Source organism: Pristis pectinata, chromosome 13 (assembly GCF_009764475.1).
Source record: "Pristis pectinata isolate sPriPec2 chromosome 13, sPriPec2.1.pri, whole genome shotgun sequence".
In the NCBI taxonomy this organism is placed as follows: domain Eukaryota; kingdom Metazoa; phylum Chordata; class Chondrichthyes; order Rhinopristiformes; family Pristidae; genus Pristis; species Pristis pectinata.
Genome location: NC_067417.1, coordinates 23,289,077 through 23,314,823, shown reverse-complemented (window position 1 = coordinate 23,314,823; position 25,747 = coordinate 23,289,077). Strand labels below are relative to the sequence as shown.

General features: G+C 40.6%; 2 protein-coding genes across 2 annotated transcripts; one reads left to right on the top strand and one right to left on the bottom strand.

Moving 5' to 3' along the window:
* Window positions 1-370: 370 nt before the first annotated feature.
* sult5a1 (sulfotransferase family 5A, member 1) lies at window positions 371-13,569 on the top strand. The gene is made up of 7 exons (XM_052028138.1): window positions 371-570; window positions 3,697-3,867; window positions 6,803-7,011; window positions 8,600-8,726; window positions 10,158-10,252; window positions 11,199-11,379; window positions 11,472-13,569. Exons 2-7 carry the CDS (start codon window positions 3,729-3,731, stop codon window positions 11,582-11,584), a joined length of 864 nt encoding a protein of 287 aa, XP_051884098.1. The 5' UTR covers window positions 371-570; window positions 3,697-3,728; the 3' UTR covers window positions 11,585-13,569.
* Window positions 13,570-16,752: 3,183 nt separating this feature from the next.
* Window positions 16,753-25,428, bottom strand: zgc:162592 (uncharacterized protein LOC561993 homolog). Its single transcript, XM_052028697.1, is given in 3 exon segments — window positions 16,753-17,066; window positions 24,710-25,008; window positions 25,010-25,428. Coding segments are annotated over 3 exon segments (1,032 nt in total).
* Window positions 25,429-25,747: the final 319 nt, after the last annotated feature.

The window sequence follows — 25,747 nt, the reverse complement described above, 5'->3', positions numbered from 1 at the left end:
GGACGCGGCGCCGCCGCCGCAGGGCTCCCAGGGCGCTCCACCCACCCACGATATTGACTGTCGGAAACGATAGATATTGAAAATGAAATAAACGAAAATTAAAAAATATTAAATTTTAAATTAAAATACCTAATATATTTAAAACAATAACACACAAAAGGTGTTACATTTTTAAAAGAACTATTCTTTCTTCCCCAAAGTCCCGCCCTTACCACTGATGTGAATGGGCTCCGAGGGCAGATTGTCGAGTGTAAATGCTGGGGAGTCTTCGTGAGCCTCTGACCTACCACGGGGAGCACAATAGGGAAATCGTAGGTGGAACTTGACCGGGAAATTCCAAACTTCCACGTTGTGAGAATGCAGAAAGTTACCTGAGAAACCTCTGGATTATATCTGGGCCAATATACTCTGCAAAAAGGGCAACATTTAATTAAATGAAAGTGTAAAGTATTTCATAAGCATCATGGAAATCAATCTACTTTTATAATACTATATTTATTGCGAAGTAGAGGAAGCACAGTGCAGGAAAATTGACTGGATTTGAAATCTCGCTGAAGACATTTTTGTCGGGTACATAATATCTGTATGTCGGTACATCTGTATGTGTCTGTATGTTAGGTACATAATATCGGTATGTCGGTTTTACCCTGTTAGCAAATAGACAGGGAAATGTGTGTGGCCGTTGATAAGTGACAAAGCTATAGACGGTTTATTTTAAAATCGGAAGGATATGTTTTGTAAATATATATAATATATATAGGTCATTCCGCCGTATGAAACAAACTTTCAGAGATTTTGAGGCATTCTGTGACAAAGGATACTGCCTGTAACCAATTGTTTGTAAACACTATTATTCATTGACTGATACTTTTATTTTGTGAACGATAGACTTCATTTTTCAAGACAGGGATTGAGTTTGGGGGTGGCCTCAAATTAATGGTCATTGGTGTTGTGGGGTAAGAGAGTTATCCCAAGTGAGCACACAGCCAGTGGGCACTAAAGGTGCTTCAACAGTTCCCAATTCTCCACCAAAGCCAAAATTTTGACAGCCTCTTAGTTGTAAACAATTGGGGGGTTTTCCAGGCAGCACCTTTGCACCCACTATGCAATCCTGCCTCATATTTTGGGATGTTGCTGGAAAGGCCATCAGTTATTGCTCATCACTGGTTGCCATTTGAAAGGTGGCAGTGAGCCACATTCATGAACTGCTGCAATCCTTTGGGTGAAAATACTCCCACTTGCTCTTGGGTTGAAAATTCCAGCCTTTAGGACCATTTATGATAAAGTAACAGCCATAAATTAGCAAGGTGTGTGACTTGGAAGGTACCATGTAGGTGATGGTGCCCTTCTTGAGGGGAGATGGTGCTGCTTTAGGAGGTGCTAGCTGAGTAACTACAGTGCATTTTGTAGCTAGTACACAATGCAGCTAGTGTGCACCAGTGGTGGAGCAAATAAATGTTTTGGTTTATGGGTGGGCTAACAATCAAGCTGACTGCATTGCCCTAAATGGTGTCCTGCTTTATCTGTGTGTTGAAGCTGAACTCATCCAGGCAACCACAGAGTATTTCAGCCCTGAGTTGTGATGTAGAGGAAGGGCTTTGGGTGCTAGAAGATGTGTCACTTGCTGCAGGATACCTAGCCTCTGAACTGCTCTTGCAACATTATTTGTAACTGGATCAATTGAGATTTGGTCATTGCCCAGCCCTTTTGTGGAGCAAATGTTACTGCCAACATATCAGCCCATGTCTGAATACTGTTCACTGTCTTGTTGCAAGGATGGGCTGCTTCTTTTGCTAAAGAGTTGCAAATGGAATTGAACATTGTGAATCATCAATAAACATCCCCACTTCTGACTTTCTGATGGAAGGCAGGCCATTGATGAAGCAGCTATTGATATATGGACCTTGGACAGAACCTTGAGGAATTCCTGCAGTGATGACCCAGGTCTGAGATAATCAAATTCTGACAACCACAACCATCTTCCTTTGTGTGTGGTATGACTCCGATCACTGGAGTGTTTTGCTCTTGCTGCCCATTGATTTCAGTTTTATCTTGCTCCTCAACCCCACATTAACCTCACCTCTGGAATTCAGCCCCATTGTCCAGGTTTTGACGAAGACTGTGATGAGGTTTAGAACAGAGTAGTCCTGGCAAAACCTAAACTGGGCACTGGTGAGTAGGTTACTGGCAAGCAAGTGCCATGTGATAGCACCATCAATGATGGGTTCTGTCACCTTGCTATTGTTTGAGAATAGGCTGTTTGGATAGTAATCAGCCAAATTGGATTTGTCATCTTTGTGGACATAACAAACCTGGGCAACTTTCCACATAGTCAGGTAGCTGCCAGTGGGGTAACTGTACTGGAACAGATATAGCCACAGATAGTTATGGAATGCAATTCATCAATACTACAACAGGGATGATATCTGGTCCCAAAGCCTTTGCTGTATCCAATGTTCTCAGCTGCTTCTTAATATAGAGTGAATCAAATTGGCTGGGCAGCATTCTATGATGGAGGGCATCCACGTGCATCATTTGAGCTCTGGATGAAAATGGCTGTGAATGTACTCACCCATTGGGACCTGCCGTCATTGAAGATGACAATCTTCTTTGACCTTGGAAGTAGCAAGACACCAGCTGAGAGAGGACAGTAGGTAGTTTATTTTCACCTGTCTAAAATGACAACATGAAATTTTACAGGAAATGGAATCAGTGACAACAAATCTGAGGGCTAACTCCCTCGTGCCTGTAAGCCTGTTTGCTCCCTCTGGCGAGTCTACCAGGGGGACAGGGCATACCCAGGGAATGTGAAGGAAGAGTCTGGTACATTCACTATAGGGACAATTCTGTGAGTATGAAAGTGTTAGGTTGTTTCTTGACTAATCTGTGAGACAGCTCCCCCAATTTCAACACTAGTCCCCAAGCTACTTATAAGGAAGACTTTCCACAGTTGACCCTCCATCACATATGGTGGTTGATGCAGGACAGATGTTAATAAAGGACATCTATCATATCAATAGAGAATATGCTGGTAATCTTTCATGTAGCATAATTTTTTTGTGAACCAAGAAATTGAACCCAAAACCCAATAGATTGTGATTCATTTATCCAGTTTTGTAAACTTATTTTGATTTCCAGATGTGTGACACACAGACAAATGGTGGCTGCTAGATGCATGTAGGAACATCAAATGGAGAGAATCTGGGTTTCATAGAAGCAAGCCTTAACTAGAGAGCCAAGGCTCATTTCCCCCATGAATTATGGTGACCACAGCCACTGGGCCCCAATGCACCAAACTTTTTGTGCAGAAAATGTTCCAAACAACAATAAATGAAAACATTTTTCAGAACAGTTAATTTCAGTGTAAAATTAATATATTCTGAATAATCTTCTAGAATTTCTCAAGTTATGTTTGAATACAAGATTGCACTCTGCCGTCATTGGTCTCCCTGCTGAAATTACACATTAGCATTGAGGGAAGAAACTAAAATAGCTGGGGATCTGCAGTTTTTAGTAACCAGAGAGGAACTCATTCTCGCACGAGTTGCGGTTGCTATGGAGTGTAGGGAAAATACAAGTATGAGGGAACTGCAACCTTTCTTCACAGGGGAGGGAGGGAGGGAGGGAGGGGCTGGTGAAAAATGGCAGAATTGTTTCCTGTTATCGAGACATAAAAACCCTGCTTTCAACCCTCAGCGGTAGTTCACTCACTGCAAGCGGCACCAGCCATGGCTAACCTCAACGAGACAGTTCGGAGCTCAGGCATAGACTTTCCAGGGCACCTGCACACACGGCAGTCTTTGCAATATGCTCAGGAGTTCAAGTTTTGTGACACCGACACAGTAATCATTACATACCCCAAATCAGGTAGGAGTATTAGTATATCGGATGCCTCTCATAATTACTATTATTTTTCAAAAGTATTTATATCTTTGGCAATTATCAAAAGCATGAAGGGCAAGTTATGCAATGTGTGTACAAGACTCAGAATTTGATATCATTACACATTTTATCAGGTAGTTGTTTCAGTGACATTTTTGCACTTCCATTCCTGTATTTACTGTGTGTCAGTGTCGATACATGTTCTTGACTGTGTTCCATTGTCTCTGTATATGCGTGTGTTTGTACTTGTGTATGTGAGTGCCTGAATATTCCAAATTGATTGGAAAAGTAAGCTAGATGGAGGGAAGGCAGAGCAGAAATGGATGAAATTTCTACAAGAAATGGAGGAAAGTGCAGGATAGATGTATTCCAAAAAAAGAAAATTATGAATGGAAAAACGGCACAAATGTGGCTAATGAGAGAGGTTAAAGCTAAAATAAAAGCAAAAGGGAGGGCATACAAGGAAGCAAAAATTAGTGGGAAAACAGAAAACTGGGAAACTTAAAAACTTACAGAAAGAAACTAAGAAAGTCATTAGGAAAGAAAAGATGAATTATGAAAGGAAGTTGGCAAATAACATACAAAAGGATACTAAGAGTTGTTTTTAAATATGTGAAGAGTAAAAGAGAGAAACAGGTAGATATAGGACCGATTGAAAATGATGGAGAAATTATAACAAGTAACAAAGAGATGGCAGAGAAACTGAGTATTTTGCATCAGTCTTCACTGTGGCAGACATCAGCAATATATCTGACAGTCAGGGGTCTCAGGGAATAGAGAAGGAAAGCAAATGCTATGTTGGCATTCATTTCAAGAGGAATAGCGTATAAAAGTAAGGATGTGTTGATGAGGCTCTGTGGGGCACTGGTGAGACCCCACTTGGAGTACTGTGTGCAGTTTTGGACTCTTATCTTAGAAAGGATGTACTGATGTTGGAGAGGGTTCAGAGAAGATTTAAGAGGATGATTCCCGGAATGCAAGGGCTGACATACGAGGAGTGTTTGTCAGCTCTTGGACTGTATTCACTGGAGTATAGAAGAATGAGAGGGGACCTCAAACATTTTGAATGTTGAAAGGACTGGACAGAGTAGATGTGGCTAAGTCGTTTCCCTAGGTGGGTGAGTCCAGGACAAGAGGGCACAATCTTAGAATTAGAGGGCACCTATTTAAAACAGATGAGGAGAAATTTCTTTAGCCAGATGGTCGTGGATTTATGGAATTTGTTGCCACATAGAGCTGTGGAGGCCCGATCATTGGGGGTGTTTAAGGAGGAGATTGATAGGTATCTAATTAGTCAGGGGATCAAGGGATATGGGGAAAAGGCCAGGAATTGGGGCTAGATGGGAGAATAGTTTAGTTCATGATGAAGTGGTGGAACAGACTCAATGGGCTGAATGGCCTACATCTACTCCTTTGTCTTGTGATCTTGTGAACATACCAGTCCATATTTCTGGATGTCTGTGCATGTATCTGTGTTCAGCTTTCACTTCCACATGCACCCACCCCCACTAACTCCTGAATATATTTCAGCCTTGTCACCACTATAGCAAGGTCTGATTTTGTTCACGACACTCCTAGCTGATTGTAACCTTGCAGAGCCAGTGAGAAAGGCCTTTGAATGCATTTTTTTTAAAGCAGATAGAACAGATCATATATTGGCCCCAATAGATTGTCATTTAACCTGGCTGTGAGTCAAGGAACAATTTCTAGGTCATTGTCTAAAAGCATAATTGCTTACCACAGCCATCTGAAACAATTGGGGGAGTAGTTCACAGCAGAATGTGCTAAATAGAGTACAATGGGCTGCAACAATGCCCAATTGACAGATGTGGTGCCATTTCAGAATCATTTGCTCAGCTTTATTGGACCAACAAAATACAGAGGTTGAAATAAGATTTAAAAAAGTTCAAGGTCAAGATTAAGTATATTGTTTATAGGCATATATAACCAGGGTATATATGCCATGAAAGTAGCTTTTTGTAGCAGCAGCACAGTAAATTCCTAAATTCCAAAAATTAAGGTGACAGGCAAGCAGAAACTCACAATCCAGCTTGCAGTAAACAAAAGTGTCTGCAAACAGTTCCCAATTTAGAGTTCACTCTCCCTAATACAAAGAAAATTGTAACATAGGCAGTGGATTGAACTGAAATATCTGCAAGCAAATAGTTTCTGCTGGAAGGAGCGTTTGAGGCTCTGGAGTGGGCAGGGAGCAATTAAAAGGACTGCATCTCCCATCACTGCATGGGAAAATGTGACGGAGGACAGGCACAGTAGTGTAGCGGTTAGCGTAACGCTATTACAGCGCCAGCGACCCGGGTTCAATTCCGACCGCTGTCTGTAAGGACCGCTGTCTGTGTGGGTTTCCTCCGGGTGCTCTGGTTTCCTCCCACGTTCCAAAGATGTATAGGTTAGGAAGTTGTGGGCATGTTATGTTGGCGCCAGAAGTGTGGCAACACTTGCGGGCTGCCCCCAGAACACTACGCAAAAGATGCATTTCACTGTGTGTTTCGATGTACATGTGACTAATAAAAGATACCTTATAGGAGTGAACTGGGGTGAAATGAGGGGATGCTCCCTCAGGGACGATGGGGTAAGATGTATTTGTTGCTGGCTCTTATATGACTGAATGTACAAAAGGCAAATATTGCACCAGCATTAGTTCTTTGTTTAATCCTTAAGACTTCAAACTCCCAAATAACAATGAGCATCATGAACTGGAATTTTAAATCTAATTGCAAATATTGTTGAAAATAAACCAAAATATTCATTTTTGTCAATGGTAACTCTTCAACAGGGCTCACAACATTACAGCACCATTACAATGGATTCGTCTGCTGCAGCCATATCCTTAAGTACTTCAGATGGAATAATAACCTCCACCATTACAATACAATAATTCATCCAAATCATCTTTCTGTAGGTACCACATGGATGCAGGAGATTCTCACACTTATTTACAGTGATGGGAACACACTGCCTGCTAAAACTATCCCAAACTGGCTTCGGACTCCATGGATTGAACATTACTATTGTGAGAACGTTCTGGTGAACAAGACAGACCATCGAATTCTCACCACACACCTTCCCTATCACTTCCTTGCCAAGCCTCTCAAACAGTCTAATGCAAAGGTAGGCAAACTCACAGTAACAAGCATGATAATGTAGACAGAAGAGACTACAGATGATGGAATCTGAAGTAAAAACAAACAAACTGCTGGAGGAACTCAGGTTAGGCAGCATCCATGGAGATAAAGGGATAATCAATGTTTTGGGTCAAGACCCTATATCAGGACTGAGAGAGGGAGGTAGCTAGTATAAAGAGGTGAGGGGATGGGGTGAGGCAGTAGTCAGTGGACAATAAGTGGAACTTGGTGAGGAGGGGGCTAATGGGCAGATGGAGCCAGGCAGGGGGGTGGGGAGCAGGGGATGGTAGAGACTGGAAGATGATAAGTGGACACAAAGGGCTGCAGATTCTGGAATCTGCTAAGTAAGGAAAGTGATAAGTGGAACCAGCTAAGTACAGTGGGCAGTTGGAATTAAGTGAGGGAGGGGAAAGAAACTGGGGGAAACACTGCTCCCCACCCCTCCATTACCCAGTTTCTTTCCCCTTCCCCCCCCCCACCTGGTTCTATCTGCCCAACACCCACACTCCTTACCACTGGATCTCCTATCTGAAGCTCTTTGTTGTCTCCAAGCGAAGGAGGAAGCTGTTATGAGGCTACATTCTGTTTAATTAAACTTGCTTGAAAAATACTGTTTTGCAAGTAAATTTAAGAATAAATCTCGATTAATTCAGCATTATTTTATCCAAGGCACATCATCTTGCCTCATCATTTCAGTAGCTTTAATGAAGAAATAGTGCATGCAGCTGTTAGGTATTGGTTTCAATAGAAGATACTTAAAGGAGAACCTGACTTGGCTTGATCAAGGACAAAACCAGGTTTTAAATACCACCTGATTTAAAGACCACTTGAACTTCCTGGATTTTTTTTTCCAGCTAAGGTTCATTTGACACAGTTACTCTTATAGCTACTGTGTAGATAATGTATTCCAAAAGTAAACTTCAACTTGGTAGAATCATCATCCCAAACCCAAGAATAAAATATAGCAAAAAAAAGTTATTTTATGGAGGACATTTAAACATTGGATGAGCATTGGGTGTTCAAGTTAGAGCCCAGCCCAAGAGCAGGGAAATAGTATCAACCCAAGCAGCTTTTTTGGCTGGTAAGGGCCCACTGGGCTGACTGGTCTTTCCTATACCACAAATTTCTGTGCCAATATGATCATAATGAAGAATATCAATGTAAGCATTTATTATTTTGATATTCAACCTGGATATCAACCACATTCAGACACATGTAACACAACACATCATTTACTTTTCCAACATTAGTACAATTCTTCCTGGACCATCTGTATTTTTCCAAATTTTCACAACCATCTCCAAAGTAAATACAAGCTGACACTGAACTATTTGCAACTATGGATAAAGTGGAAGCATAAACAAGGCACTTAGACAAGCAGATAAAAAGACTTTACACACATCAGTTAGGTTGTTTATGATGGGCGAAAATAAGAAATCCATCCTTATGGGTGCTGTTCTATTCTCTTCTATATGTAGGGTTCATTTACCCTAACCATCCTTTGTCAACATTTTTGTCTGATATGTCAAAATAAATTCTTACTTGCTGAACGCTTATTTGCCTCATTTCTGCAGGTGATTTATGTTGCAAGAAATCCAAAGGATGTAGTTGTTTCATTTTATTACTTCCATAAAATGGCAAACTTCCTGCCCGAGCCTGGAACTTTTGGGGAATTCTTGGAGAAATTTATAACTGGAGAAGGTATGCATTTTGATCCTATATATTTGCAAACCACCAGATATATCGGGGGATTTCAATAAGAGGCTCTTCAACCTTTCTGAGAATTGTATTTTTTAAAACAATCCCAACCACTGCAAATATCAGTAAGTTTTGCCCAATTATGATGATTTACACATTTCCTGGTGTCTGTGGAAATAATATTTTCACTTCAATATTTTTGCAGGATTTTAAATTTGAATAATCAAAAAGCATTTGGATTAGATGTTTTGTGCCCGAAGTCCAATAGAGTTGTGCTTTTATATTACTGTTTCATGTATTGCAGAGAAGTAATTACAAGTTAAATTCTGTAATGTAAATACAAATATAGTAATAAATACAGCTACAGAAGCAAAGTCACCTAAATGATGAGAACCAAATCTGTGGTTTGAGCAATCCTTATGCTGCAATAAAAAAGCAGCTAAATTCCAAGTACTCTAGAACAATATAAACAATTTGGGGGAAGAGTAGAAGGGAAATTATGAAAACTTTCTTGTTCATTAGGTCGCTATTTGATTTTCTTTAATGCAAGTTGGACGTGCTTTGCCTTAGTCACATTCTTACTTCAAGTTGGACGGTACCAAAGTTCTAAACCCACTTGCACTTAAAAATGCAAGTTTAGTATGGAGCAGAGCTATAACTATGTAGAACTGCAATATTTAAAGTGCTACTTATTGAAATAAGTAGAAGTTGTCTTTTTTAGGCAGAGTAAGATAGTGGAGAATTCACCTAATATCTTTAGCACCTTTTTTCCTTCAACTTAAAACAATCTTGTTTGTGGGATGTTGATTTGCAAAATTGGCTGCAATGTTTAATTATTTAAAGAAATTACTTCAGAACTAGTTGGTTGCACAAATGAGTTTGCTAAGCTTTAAAGCATATGCGGATTATTTCTCAATTTTTAAGAACACCACAGGATATGATACATTTAAGTTACAAAATGAGACATCACTGGCATTTACTGCCACAAGATTAGCAATATAAGAATTACAAGATTTTTAGCATTTAAAAATCACTTCTAATATTGGATGATAAAGTTTGTATAATCAAATATCCTGCAATTTCAAAACAATTTTATTGTATTTCACATTCTGAACAATTAACATAAATTTTACTAGTGTTGTCAGAGTCTACCTACATTTTCCAGAATGAGTATAAAAGCAAAGGAAAAAAAACTCAATTTGGCACAAATGGCTCCATATATTTTTAAAAATTGTGTGTTTTCAAACATGCATGCTTAACATTTTGATAATAAAGTAAAGAAAATACTTCGGGCACAATACCAAGGTGAGAATTTTGAAAACAGCCTTCAATGATACTTCACCTTTGAATTATGCAAAAAAATGAGAATAAAATTCTGCCTTTAAAGCTTCAAGAAGGTTCAAAATGTTAAAAATTGTTACTCCCTTATTTTAGTGAATTATGGATCATGGTTTGAACATATCAAAGAATGGGAGAGTCACAGGAATGAATTCAACTTCTTATTTATCACCTATGAGGAGCTCATGAAGGTAATAATTGCTCATTAAATTTTGCTTTAATATAAAATTTGACCAATTTAAAGATGCATTTGCAACATTTGAATAAATGGTTTTCTGTTTCTCAAACTGAGATATTTAACTTAAGGGTGGAATTAGTACAGTTTTTAACCAAACTTGGTTTCAATCCTCTGACAGCTGTTTCCCATAACCCTGCCTGCTTTGATCTGGAAGCTTTACTGAAGTCAGTTTATGCAAGAGAGTAACAAACTTGATAAACATCTCATTTGCAGAAGTAATGCAATTACTGAAATGAATATAGTTTTGTATTGCTCTAACAAGTGCTTTTGAAATGACAAATAGCAGCACAGAAACAAGATTGTAGGGTTGGGACCTGGGACTCAGGCACACACGAGATTGGAGGATGATGGGTTGGTTGCAGTGGAACGAGAGGTGGGTGCTGAGAGATGAAAGCCAGCAATTTATTTAATTGGCAGGCTTCTTAACTTGGGGCCATGCTGGGAATATCGTCTTGTCCTGGAGTGCCTGATGGCAGGTGCTCCCGTGACAATATGATTCAAATTCCCACCCCCCACCACCCAAATGCACTGGAGGGGCTTTGCACATGAATGACATCACCCAATGTGTCCCTGACATTAACTGGGAAGTTTGTGCTCAGATAAAACTCCAGTGACAAGAAATGACCAACAAATGATTAGGGTTAATTCCAGAAAGAGAACAATTTTCAAAATGCACACAACCAAAGAAAAAAAAGTTAGGCAATAGAACTTATAGACACAGCATTACAGCCTGAAACAAAATCTTGAAATGTTACATAGCACATATCTGAAACCTAATCCAAACATTTGAGGAAAGTTGGGCAAGGATTAGAGCAGTGCACAAAAATAAGAAGTTTTTTTAAAAATGATACAAAATGTACTAATTTTGGAGTTTTACTTTCATCTATTACTTCTCACAGGACCTTAGAAAATCTGTCATAAGACTGTGCAATTTTTTGGAGCATCCACTTTTACCAGAGGCTGTAGACACAATTGTACGGCACTGCACTTTTGCAAACATGAAAGAAAACAAGATGATCAACTACACACTTATTCCCAATGAAATTATGAATCACGAAAGAGGAAAGTTCATGAGGAAAGGTTGGTGAAAATAATAAGACCCATAATCCAGAAAACTGTTATTCTCTTTGCTCTCATCATGATAGGTTCTCTCTTTTTGTTGTTTCATTTAGGGGTGGTTGGAGACTGGAAGGAACATTTCACACAGGAACAGAAGCAAGCTTTTGAGAAAATTTTTCAGGAGAAAATGAACGATTCCAACATCGTGCTTAACTGTGCTTTATAGTGTTTGCCTTCAAGAACACAAGAAAATATGTTCAGGAGCAGGCCATCTCACCTCCTATTTCAATACAATCATGGCTAATCCACCCAGTGCCAGAGACCTGGGTTCAATCCTGCCCTTGGGTGCCGTCTGTGTGGAGTTTGCATGTTCTTCCTGTGACCATGTGGATTTTTCCAGGTCCCAAATCCAAGACATGCATAGTGGTAGGCTAATTGGCCACTATAAATTGCCCCCAATATGTAGGTGGGTGGTAGAAACAGGAGAGTTTATAGGAATGTGGGGAGAATAAAAACAGCATTACTGTAGGAATAGTGTAAAATGATGGTTTCTGTGCTGTATCTCTCAATGACTATAAAGATGTGAACAATATTCAAGCATGGCTTGATAAATCACATAGCATTCATGTACAAGAATCAAGTATAATGGCAATGAGTATGAGTTGCGACATCATATTACAGTTGTACAAAGTATAGGTTAGCCACACTTGGAGTATTGTGTGCAGTTCTGGTCACCACTCTAAGTAGTACGTGATTAAGCTAGAGAGGGTGTAGAAAAGATTCACAAGAATGTTGCCTGGATTGGAGGGCTTGAGTTAACAGAAGAGACTGGATAGGCTGGGTCTGTTTTCTGAATCAAAGGACAATGAGAGGTGACATGATACACCTACATAAAATTATGAGGGGTGTAGATAGGGTAGATAGACTTTGTTTCCAACAGTAGGGGTGTCCAAAACTGGACACCCCTACTGTTGGGAACAGTAGAGGGAGGAGGTTTAAAAGGGATTTAAGGGGTAAATTTTTTCACAAAAAGAGTATTTGGTACCTGGAATGAGGCTCCAGTGCAGGTGGTGGAGGCAGGAACAGTAACATGCAAGAGGCACATAGAGGCACTTGAATGAGCAGGGCATTGAGGGATTATGGAATTAATGCAGACAACTGAGATTAATATAGATGGTCAGTATAGACGCAGTGGGCTAAAGAACCTGTTTTTATACTGTACAACATTATGACTATGTCCCAAGTGCAAATAGTTATGAAAATGAATAGTCATTTCCAACAGAAGCATCTAACCAAATCCCCCTGATTTTCAATGGCATTAAAAGGGATGGACCCTCATCATCAACATGAAGACCTGGGGGTGGGGGTTAGTCACTATAAACTTAACTAGATCAGCCATGAATACAGCGGGCTCGAACCTACTTTTATAGCCAAGGATTCTGGAGCATACAACTCAACTCTCTACCATCCAAGGCCTACCATCCCCTACAAGGTACAAATTGATAATATGATGGAACACTCTCCACTTGCCTTGACGAGTGCATCTCCAAATGATGTAAGCAGCTCCACACCAGTCAGCCCAATTCATTGGCACCCCATGCCATCCTCTCTGTCAAATGTGCATCAACATCAAAATGCATTGCAGTAAATTACTAAGGTTCCTTCAAAAGCACCAGGAAAACTCCACTGTCTCCAACATCTCAGACCATAAGGCATAAGAATCTGCAAGGTTTCCCTCCAAACTGCACACTGTTCTGATTTGAAAATTTATCACCTTTTATCTGTCATCACTAGGTCAAAATCCTGGAAGTTCAAAACCAATAGCACTCTGGAAGCACCTTCCCCACAAATGGCTGCTGCAAGAATTCAGCTTGTTTCAACGTTCTCCAGGGCATTTTGAGATGTACATTTAACCTAGGAATTGAAGTCAATCAAGTTATTCCATTTGCTACAGCAATTTTAATAATTTTTCACAACATTAATAAAAATGTTTAGTCAAAGCCAAAGACATCAAGACTCTGTAAATAGATTTCCACTGATGCATTGCAGAATATTGTAAATCAGAATAATTCAAGAGCAGTGACCTACTACACAACTGAGGATTTGATTAACCACCTGAATCAGCAAAACCATCTACAATGTATCAATTGATAATCATTTTTATGCATTTTAATTGTGATTATAATAAAATTATTTTGTAAGACCTTGCAATGTTTGTGAATGATCACGTCACTTGTATGTTTAGTGATACACAAAGGTCCAAGTTTCAATCTTCCATCCGTGCTGATTAATTAATCTCAGTGATTGAGGAGAAAATGTAGCCTTCAGAATTCTAATTTCTCTGATGTTATCAATGGCAAATACAAATCACTTGCCATGAATCATTCAGAGGCACCTCTTCCTCACAGGGAGGTAACAAGATACCACAAAGTCAGGATCTATGGAGGGATCAATAATTGTAAGCTGCATAATAAAATGGAACAGTGTAACTATGCTTCTAGAAGACTATTGCAAGGGAAATTTAAGAGATGTCTTCATTATCTTGTAAAGTGATACAAATTTTAAAATTCTCAGACCTCATTTTTCCCCATATCAGACTTGCATACATGGATCACATGTAGCAGATTGATTAATGCTACACCATTTTAATTACAGACAGTCCCCAGGTTATAGGATTCCATTCTTGAGAACTGTTCATAACCCGATCTGTTCGCAAGTTGGAAATGAGAAAAAGTATATGAGAGAGGATCACAGAAACAGCTGTGACAGGAGAGCAGGCAGACGGCCTCATTGACTCAGTGAGTGAATAAGTCTGCTCAACACTCTCAGCTCTGCTTGACTTGTCCCAGACTCAGGGAGCAGGGGGTGGGGGAAAAGGCATGTGGAAATGCCCCATTTCCACCTAGTAAAAGATGCCAGCAGCCCCAGAGCAGCCAGCAAGTCCATCCCCATCTATCCCACAGCTCTCCCAAAAATCACGATCGTACATACAGGGTGTCCATTACTTGGAGAGGACCTGTATTTGGTTTGTGAATTTGTTCACCAGAATTCATTTAACTATAAAAACATGCATTGATGTTTATACAGTTCAGGTCTGAATTTGAAATACAACTATTCAAACTAATACAAAGTAAAGGTTTGAGGGGATCCTAGGAAGAGTCTTATTACCTGGAGGATAGTTGGAATCTGGAATGCACTACCCAATGGGGTAGTGGAGGCAGAGATTCACAATATTTAAATATATAGACAAGTACTTGAATTGCCATGATACAAACAGCTGCAGCCAACTGCTGGCAAAAGGGATTCATATTGATAGTCAGCATGGGCATGGTGGGCAGAAGGGCCATTTCCTGTGCTGTGTATCTCCATGACGATGCAAACAAATATTTTTGTAGAAGGCAAGGAATTGGCAGAGAAAAAAGGGTTGAGTATTTAAGAAACGACGAGGATACTTTGAGGCATCATAGCTTTATTTTCAGATATATTAATTCAGGTTTATTACCACAAACTTGACAGTATCCAAGTCAACATTGTTTAACATTAAGTTACTAATACTTGCATACAAATCCTAAGAAAGCTACACACTGACACATGTAAAACTACCAAACAAAATACAAATAGCAGCATCATGTAGCAATACTATACCCAAGTGTTAATCTTACCCCACAAAAACATGCAAGAATATTGAAATATTTCATTCCAAGATCTTCTACTTATAAATTGACTATTTGTATAATAGTGGCAACTTCCTTTCACTTGCATAGTTCACATGCTCCTGTCAAGATCTCATCATTAAATGATGTTAAACACTATACAGCATGGAAGTTCGTTCCCCTTGTCAGGAGGCAACGGCATCTGTTCCAAACACCAACCATTAGTTTATCAACTGATGTAAATTTAACCGAGTACTTTTACAAAGGGAGCAAGGTACTGATAGTCTTAAGAACAACTGAAAAAAATTGATAAAGATGCAGAGAAAGAAATTAATCTGAATTTACAACTGTCACCAGTTTTTTTTAAATAAAAAGGAAACTCAGGTTTTTAGCAAGCATACATACTGATTTCCAAAACTATTACATTAAAAATTTTATTAAAAATGCAATTTTTCTACTAAAATTCTTGACAGTTTTTGTTCAATCATACCTGAGAAGTCAGTCATCAGGACTCCTATTTAAATTATCAACCTATTCCAAAAACAATGATTTTAAATTTGCCTTAGCATACAGGGTGTTCTGATGCAAAAAGGCTTTAAGCCATGATGACAGTAAAAGTTTCGTTTATAGATCAAAAAATTTTCACTCACCCTATTTGCATGATTGAAGTTGATGATGAGTGCAACTGCACCATTCTAATAATGGTGAAATTTTATCAAACAAAAAGCAAACGGCAAGGCTTCTACATTGTGAAATCAAAAGAAAGTCATAGCATGCTTAGGGTTTACCACCTTTGTACTTAACTCAGTAGACCACCTTGGAACAGTTCTAACCAGCCATCCTAAATCATAACTCCCTTCTATTCCTTTAGTAGCCACTTAATGTAGATAGTTGGAATAACTGCAGAGCTGGATAGTTTCTATATCAGTGGAAATCAGAATAGAAAGCAAAAGAAATGGGTTGAAATAAGAGCCATTGTCTTAGTTATTGAAAACATCAATTATTGACATTTTTAAAACAAAGGCATTGCCATGATAAATATGGGCAGCCACTTTGGTACAGTTAACTTCAGGTCTCAGCGAGAAACCTAGTTAATTACATAGAGGAATGACCAATTGCAGAATAATGTTCTATAAAGATCCTTGCCCTCTCCCTCTTTCCCATTGAGCACCCAGTCCTAAATCACTTGCTACTTAATTATGATCATTGTTCTGAGGTCCAACATACGTGAGCATCAGGAACTAATTTCATCTAAAAGTAAGGCAAGTCAATTTCTCCTCATTAGGCTACCCTAACATGAAACTTTAATCTAGGAATAATTTTTTTTTCTAAACTTGAAACCAATTTTTTTTTGCAACAATGGAAATAGTCACTATCTGTAGATAAACAAACTATCAAGCATAAATTTATTAAGTTAGCCAATGAGAAGATCAAAACATTGAAAAACAAATCAACATTACGCAATAAGTAGTTCTACCACATTATATTAATCCCTGCACAAGTTGTATCCGAGTAAAAGATCAAGCCAAAATAAATTTCCACCAGCCCAACTAGGCATTCTTTAATTTCAGCTTCAATTAAATGGTAACAGTTACATGTACACCGTTCATAAAACTTCTTACTCCAGCTGTTTGTCAATACAGTTTCTTGCTTAAGCATAATAAATATTACTCTGCTGTTATAATGTGAAAAAAATCTACAGCTATCAATGAAACTAAATCAGTATTTTAACTCTTCCAGTTTATGCATTCAATAAAATTATTTCATTGCCAGAAGATACCAAATCAGAAGTAGATGAGATGCTGCAAACTCTTGCCGTGTTTTCACTATGGTATTTCCAGATTCTTTTGACAAGTTTTCCTTTTGGAACTTGTGAAATAGGAGCATTTTGCACAAAATATTTGGACCAGCAGAGCTTTTGTCCCATTTCCTGGAACTTTTTCCTGAAACTCTTGTTTAACCAAAAGTATACAATGCAGCTGAAGAAGCCATTTCCACATGGCAACCATAGGACAACAAATTCCAACCAATCTGGCACCCTCTGGTGTGTTAGAGCTGAATTGTAAATACAATTAGTTAGCAATAGATTAGAGCAACAAGGGTATTTATTACATGGTATAGAGGGAAACTCATCTTACAGGCAACCCCGCATTACGGGGGGGGGGGGTTGATTTCTAGAAAACAGTCTGCATCGTGATTTTCCATTGCACAAAGATGCGCCATCTGCGCATGCATCAAGAATTGAAAAGAAAGCATTTATTTGCTTTTTCTCCCCCACTCCCCCCCCCCCAGATATTCCATGAGAATGAATTTTATTTTGTATCCAAAATTTTTGGGTAGTGATTTGTGAATTCTGTAAAGGTGATTTTCTGTTACCTGAAAGGCCGTAACGCAGGGGGGTGTATGTACGTCTTCAACTAGAAACTAAATTACTAAACCAGCAAATTAAGTAATAGGCAGATCTATTCCTAATAAATGGGAGTTTCTTTTAAGATTATTAACAGGCATTAACCTCCTCCTAATTCATTGTTTGATTCTAATGTATTAAGTTCTCTTAAAGAGTCCCCATACAACAATATTTAAATCACCTTTTAAATCAACAAGTTGGTTGACAAGCAAGGAATAGATTTGTGCTGTGAGCCCCTGCCAATCAGAGGATTGATTGTGTGAACTAAAGTCATGGGGGAAAACAGAGACAATAAAATCTAAATAGTACTATTCTGAGGTGGGGAAGGGGTTGTTAGAACCTGTTGGAGTAGGGAGGCAAAAATAAAAAAGGACTTGTGGTGCTTATCAACACATTTTAAGGTGGTGGTGAAGTTGAGAATACTTGGAACATAGAACAGTACAGCACAGGAAAAGGACATTCAGCCCATGATGACAACACTGACTATGATGCCAATATAAATCAAATCCAACTGCCTGCACAAGGTCCCTGTCCCTCTATCTCCTGCCTGTTCCTGGGTTGGTCTAAATGCTTCTTAAACACTGCTATCATATCTGCTTTTACCACCTCTCCTGGCAGTGCATTCCAGGCACCTATCATCCTCTTTAAAAAAAAAATTGCCTCATAAATCTCCTTTAATCTTTCTCCCTCTCACCTTAAACCTATGTCCGCTAGTATTTGACATTTCCATCCTGGGAAAAATACTGACCACCTATCCTATCTACTCCTCTCATAATTTCATACACTTCTACCAGGTCACCCCTCAGCCTTTGATGTTCCAGAGAAAACAATCCAAGTTTGCCCAAACTCTCCATATAGCCAATACTCTCCAATCCAGGCAACATGCTGGTGAACCTCTTCAGCACCCTCCCCACGGCCTCCACATCCTTCCTGTAATGCGGCAACCAGAACTGCACATGATATTGCATTTATAAGTCTTTCATCTTGTCCCAGAGCCTTCTGAAGATTAGCCAACATTATGGAAAATGAGGCAGCCATACTACACACTAATGTGCCGATAATGAATTTTATTGATGTTCTTTGAGCATGAGCATTAGCCAGGACAGCTGTTCTTTCTCAAAGCAGCACTACAAGATCTATTTCTTCCACCGGAGAGAAAAGATGGAGCCATGGTTTGATGACATCTTTAAAAAAAGCATGTCATTGCACTCAGCTCTGGAATAGGTCTTGACCATACTGTAGTGATAGGAGACTCAGTAGCTAGGGGTATAGACAGCAGATTCTGTGGCCACAAAAGAAAATCCAGGATGGTTTGTTGCCTCCCAGATACCAGGGTCAAGGATGTCTCAGAGTAGTTGCAGAAAATTTTCAAGGGGGAGGGTGAGCAGCCAAAGGTCATTGTACACATTGGTACCAACGACATAGGTAGAAATGGGGATAAGGTCCTGCAGTGTGAATATAGGGAGTTAGGTAGAAGGTTAGAAAACATGAGCAACAAAATCTGCTGGAGGAACTCAGAAGGTTGAGCAGCATCTGCAAGGGAAAAGGAACTGTCAACATTTCAGGTCGAAACCCTGCATCAGAACTAAACAAAGAACCTCAAGGGTTCTAATCTCTGAATTACTCCTGGTGCCATGCACTAGTGAGGTTTGGAATAGAAGGACAGGGCAGATGAATATGTGGCTGAGTAGCTGGTGCAGGAGGGATGGATTCAGGCTCTTGGACCATTGGGAGCTCTTCTGGGGCAGAAATGACCTGTACAAGAGGGATGAGTTGCACCTGAACTGGAGGAGGGCCAATATTCTGTATCCAATATCAGCCCCCTACTCTACTCCCTATACACTCACAACTGCATGGCCAGATTCTGCTCTAACACCATCTACAAGTTTGCAGATGATACCATCATAGTGAGCCGTTTCTCAAATAACAATGTCAGAGTACAGGGAGGAGATAGAGAGCTTAGTGACATGGTGTCATGATAACAACCTTTCCCTCAATGTCAGCAAACCAAGAGCTCATCATTGACTTCGGGGGGGCGGGTGCAGGGGCAGTCCACACACTCCTGTTTACATCATTGGTGCTGAAGTTCCCAGAAGTGAACATCACCAATAGCCTGTCCTGGTCCAACCACATAGACGCCACAGCCAAGAAAGCTCACCATTGAGTCTACTTCCTCAGGAGGCTAAAGAAATTTGGCATGCCCCTTTGACCCTCACCTATTTTTAAATTGATGCACCATAGAAAGCATCCTGTCCAGATGCATCACGGCTTGGTACGGCAACTGCTCTGCCCAGGACCACAAGAAACTGCAGAAAGTTGTGGACAAAGCTCAGCACATCATAGAAACCAGCCTCCCCTCCATGGACTCCGTCTATACTTCTCGCTTCCTCGGTAAAGCAGCCAATGTAATCAAAGACCCCACCCACCCCAGACATTCTTTCTTCTCCCCCCTCCCATTGGGCAAAAGATACAAAAGCCTGAAAGCACGCATCACCAGGCACATGGACCGCTTCTATTCCACTGTTACAAGACTATTGAACAGTTCCTGGGTACAATAAGATGGACTCTTGACCTCAATCTCTCTCATTATGGCCTTGCACCTTATTGTCTACCTGCACTGCACACTCTGTAATTATAACACTTTATTCTGCATTTTGTTATTGTTTTCCCTTGTACTACCTCAATGTACTGTTGTAATGAAATGATCTGTATGGATGGCACACAAAACAAGTTTTTCCACAGCACCTCAGTACATGTGATAATAATAAACCAATTTCTCAATTGATCCTTGCAGGGAGATTTGCTAGAGCTACTCAGAAGGGTTTAAATTAATTTGTCAGGGGGTTGAATCAAAAACAGCAGTGTGACAGATGAGAAAGTTGAGGCAAATATACAAGTTAAAGAGAGCTAATCCAATAGGCAGGACAGGGTTCAAAGAAGGTCTGATAGACTAAACTGCATTTATTTTAATGCAAGGAGCTTAAAGCAAAGCAGATGAACTCGGGGCATGGATCAGCACATGGGATTATGATATTATTGCTATTACAGAAACAGGACTGAGGGACAGGCAGGACTGGCAGCTCAATGTTCTGGTCTACAGATACTACAGGCCTGATAGAGGTGGAGTTAAAAGTGAGGGGGGGTTGTTTTTGATTAGAGAGAACATCACAGTAGTACCTAGAGAGGATATTTCTAGGGGAACAACCAGCAAGGCTATATGGGTAGAACTTGGAAATGAGAGGAGGATGATCACCTTGATGGGATTGTACTATAGCCCCCCCCCCCCCCCCCCCACCAATAGTCAGCAGGAATTAGAGGAGCAAATATGTAGGGAGATTGCAGATAGCTGTAGGAATAATAGGGCTGGAATAATAGGAGATTTTAACTTTATTATTGACTGGGACTGCCTCAGTGCTAGGGGATCAGATGGGGCAGAATTTGTTCAGTGTGTCCAGGTAAGTTTTCTCAGATAATATGTACATGGCCCTACCAGCAAGGTGGCAGCACTCCAGTCACTTGCCCATCCTCATTTCCCAAGAGGAGATGAGGAGTCAGTGGGGGAAGCACTTTGGGAACAGTTACCATAATTCTCTTTGTTTTAAAATGAGAGATGGGACTGATCCACAAGTTCTACACCAGGCAAGGCTAATTTTGATTGCATTAGACAGGAACTTCGCAAAGGTTGATTGGGAGAGGCTGTTAGTAGGTAAGGGGGCATCTGATAAGTTGGAGGTTTTAAAAGTGATAAGATGGTGGGGGGGGGGGGGGGTAAGGGCAAACATGCTCCTGTTAGAATGAAGGACAAGGCTGGCATAGCAAGGGAACCCTGGCTGACAAGCGACAATCAAAGCTCTGGTCAGGAAACACGAGGCATGTGTCAGATATACAGTAGGTAGCAGGGTACAGGCAAATCCCTTGAGTACAAAGCATGTAGGAGTACACTTAAGGAGGAAATTCAGGAGGGCAAAAGAAGGACACGAGATATCCTTGGCAGATAAGGTAAAAGAGAACCCAAAGAAATTCTGTAAGTATATCAAGACCAAGAGGGTAACTAGGAAAGGAATAGGTCCCCTTAAGGATCAGTGTGGTCATCTATGTGTGGAGCCATGGGTAACAGGAGAGGTCTTATATGAATACTACTTGTCTATATTTGCCATGGAGAAGCACATGAAAGCTAGGTAATTCAGGGAAGAGAACAGCAATGCCCTGATATATCATTATTATGAAAGGTGCTGTGAGTGATCTTGAGGCACATAAAATAGATAAATCCCTGGGGAGTGAGCAAGTGTTCCCTAGGACATCGTGGAAAACAAGTGGTGAAATTGATGGGCCCCTGGCAGTGATATTTGTATCTTCCTTAGCCACAGGTGAGCTACCGGAAGACTGGAAAGTGGCTAAAGTTGGGCCTTTATTTAAGGGCTTCAAGGACAAGCCAGAGATCTACAGAGATAGGAAAGTTACTGGAGGGGACTGGAGTAAACATCTATCTGCATTTGTAAAAGCAAGGACTGATTAGGGATAGTCAGCATGGCTCTGTGCATGGGAAATTGTGTCTCACAAATTTTATCAAGCTTTTTTTTTGAAAGTAGAAGTGACAGAGGTTTGATGAGAGCAAGGCAGTAGACATTGCTGACATGGACCTTAGCAAGGCTTTTGACAAGGTCCCCATGGCAGATTGGTCTGGAAGGCAAGATCACATGGGATCCAGAGTGAGCTAGCTAGTTGGATACAAAAGTGGATTGGTGAAAGGAGACAGCATGGTAACAGAGGGTTCTTTTTCAGTTTGGAGGCCTGTGACCAATGGTGTTTGTCATATACACAATTTGGATGACAATCTAAGTGGCACAATTAGAAAGTTTGTGGATGACACCAAATTTTATGGTGTGGTGGACAGCAAAGAAGGTTGTCTAAGGTTACAACAGGATCTAGATCAACTGGGAATGTGGAAAAAGGAATAACAGGTGGAACTTAGCTCCGACAAGTGGGAAGTGATGCATTTTGGGAAGTTAAACCGGGGCAGGACTTGTACAGTAAATGACAGGTACTGTTGTAAAACAGAGACCTAGGGGTACAAATACATCGTTCCCTGAAAGTGGTGACAGGTGGACAAAGTGGCAAAGAAGGCTTGTGCAATGCTTGCCTCATTGTATGGACATTGAGTACAAGAATTGGGATATCATGTTACAGCCATACAGGACATTGGTGAGATCACACCTCAAATATTGTGTGCAGTTCTGGTTACCGTACATAGGAAGGACATGGCTATGCTAGAGAGGGTGCAGAACAGATCCACAAGAATGGTGCCAGAACTGGAGGGCTTGAGTAACATGAAGAGACTGAATAGGCTGGGTCTCTTTTCCCTGGAGTGAAGGCTGAGGGATGACCTTATCGAGGATTATAAAATCATGAGGGGCATAGATAGGGTAGGTACAGCCTCCGGGGTGTCTAAAACTAGAGGGCACAGGTTTAAGATGAGAGGGGAAAGATTTAAAGGGGGCCTGAGAGGCAAGTTTTTCCAGAGGGTGGCAGATATACGGAACAAGCTGCCAGAGCAAGTAGTAGAGGTGGGTACACTTATAGTGTTTAAGGGACATTTGGACAGATTCATGCATAGGAAAGATTGAGGGGGATATGGGCCAAATGGGACTAGTTCAGAAGGCACCTTGGTCAGCATGAACAAGTTGGGCTAAAGGGCCTGTTTCCTTGCTGTACAACTCTATACTGCCTTCTGATTCAGAGTTGAAATTCTGCACCCTTTTTTCTCCAAACATACCTTTGCTCATTGCAGCCAGAAAGTTCTATTTTAACTTCATCAGTCCACAGGACTTGTTTCCAAAATGCATCAGGCTTGTTTAGATGTTCCTTTGCAAACTTCTGACGCTGAATTTTGTGATGAGGACGCAGGAACGTTTGGAGAAAAAAGGGTGCAGAATTTCATGAAAAGAACACCTCTCCAACTGTTAAGCATGGGGGTGGATTGATCATGCTTTGGGCTTGTGTTGCAGCCAGTGGCACAGGGAACATTTCACTACTTGAGGGAAGAATGAATTCAATTAAATACCAGCAAATTCTGGAAACAAACATCACACCATCTACAAACAAAAAGCTGAAGATGAAAAGAGGATGGCTTCTACAACAGGATAACAATCCTAAACACACCTCAAAATCCACAATGGACTACCTCAAGAGGCACAAGCTGAAGGTTTTGCCATGGCCCTCATGGTCCCCCAACCTAAACATCATCGAAAATCTGTGGATAGACCTCAAAAGAGCAGTGCATGCAAGACAGCCCAAGAGTGTCACAGAACTAGAAGCCTTTTGCAAGGCAGAATGGGCAAAAATCCCCCAAACAAGAATTGAAAGACTCTTAGCTGGCTGCAGAAAGCATTTACAAGCTGTGACGAAAGGGGGTGTTACTAAGTACTGACCATGCAGGGTGCCCAAACTTTTGCTTTGGGCCCTTTTCTTTTTTGTTATTTTGAAACTGTAAAAGATCGAAATAAAAAAGTAATTTTGCTTAAAATATTAAAGAAATATGTCATCTTTAACTTTATGCCTTTTGGAAATCAGGTCATCTTTTACTCACTTAGCTATTCACAGTAACAGAAATTTTGACCAGGGGTGCTCAAACGTTTGCATGCCGCTGTATTTAACAATTATATTATGGAACAACTGTTTTGGGTTCTTCCCTCTCTCTCCCTTAACCCCATTTGTATTTCTGTACATCATTTAAATAATGTAAGTTTTCTGCTTTATAATTTTTCATTTGGTTTCTCTTTGCCTTGGAGGATCTCTCAATCTGATCAGATGGCAAAATCTTGTCTCTGCTTGCCCTATTCAACTTCATACCTTTGAAGAGCAAAATGCTATAAAACAGATTCAGGGGCAGGTCATTTTAAATCTTATAATGAAGCACTGAGCTGAAACGTGCAATTAATGACAAGCTAATGACAGTAATATGGGGAAAAATACAGTTCCACAAAGAAGCATGGAGAGAGCCTGGCTCCAACAGGTATAGCAAGGCCTTGGGCACCAAAAGGGATATGTTTCTCTAAAAGTCAGGTTACCACCAACTCTATTCATCAAATAGCGATCTATACTAATCCCAATTACAGTCTTTGGTCCATATCCTTCTATGCCTTGGTGATTCAAGTGCTTGTTTAGATACGTCTTAAATGCTGTGATAGGCTGTCTCCATCTTTCTTTCTATCCACGTAGGGATAGAAAGAAAAAGGGAGAAGATCACCAACTCACAATAGTTACTAAAAGAAGATTTGCTTCTTTTGCTCACCCTGGTAGATCATGGTGCAGACGCAGGGACTCCAGCAGATGTAATAAACAATGACCACGGGCAGCAGGATTCTGGAAGCAGCATCGTGCCTCCTGCTCACCCTCGACGGTTTAAACCGATTCCTTTGACTCCTGGCTGCAAACCAGAGACGGCAGTTAGCGAAGGTCATGATGAGTGAACAGGGAAAGAAGATGAACGCCGTCAGCATCAGGGTATAAGTCACGTTGCTGGAGAACTCCAGATTGCAGATCAAGGACGCTCTGGAGAAATAAACTTTGACAATCCCACGTGGGATGGATAAGGATCGGAGGCAAGAGCCAGACAAGAGCAATGAGGGCTTTGATTCTGCAGTGGGTCATCAGCCTATCGTACCGGAGCGGGAAGAACACGGCGATGTAACGCTCGATGCTGATTGTAGCCAGAGAATAGATGGAAGAGGTTAGGATGCTGGCGTCCAGAAACACCACGATGTGACAGAAGGCAGAGTCAGTTTGCTCATGGAGCTGCCGCACACTGTTCACATACAAATTCAGGGGGATGACTATTAGTGCCAGGGCAGCGTCCGCCCCCGTTAGTGAAATCAGGACAAGACGACTGTTTCTGGACCACCCCGCGACAGAGGAGGAGATGACCAAAATCACAGCTGCATTCCCCAGGATGATCAAACCACACATAACAGCAATAATGCAGATTTTCAAGGTGGCCTCTAGCTCTTCCATGGGACTTGGTCGGCCCGACGCCAGTCACGTTGCCTTCAACCATGCTAAGACCCTCGGTTCTGAGCTCTGCTAAGAAGAGGCTGGGGGCTACTGTTCTGTTACTAAACATTTATTTTAAGGAGTTAAGAAAATTAAATCGTTTAAACCAAAGTCATTTAGAAACAACTCCCCCTGCTCTAGCCTTTCAGAAGAAATGTAGACTAATAATATGAGGAAAACAAACTTGGTGCAATGCAATAATTAAATGGTGGCTACCACCTGTTCACATGTTAATCAGACAAATCCTCGTTAAAATGCGTTCGATGTTTATTAAATGTAA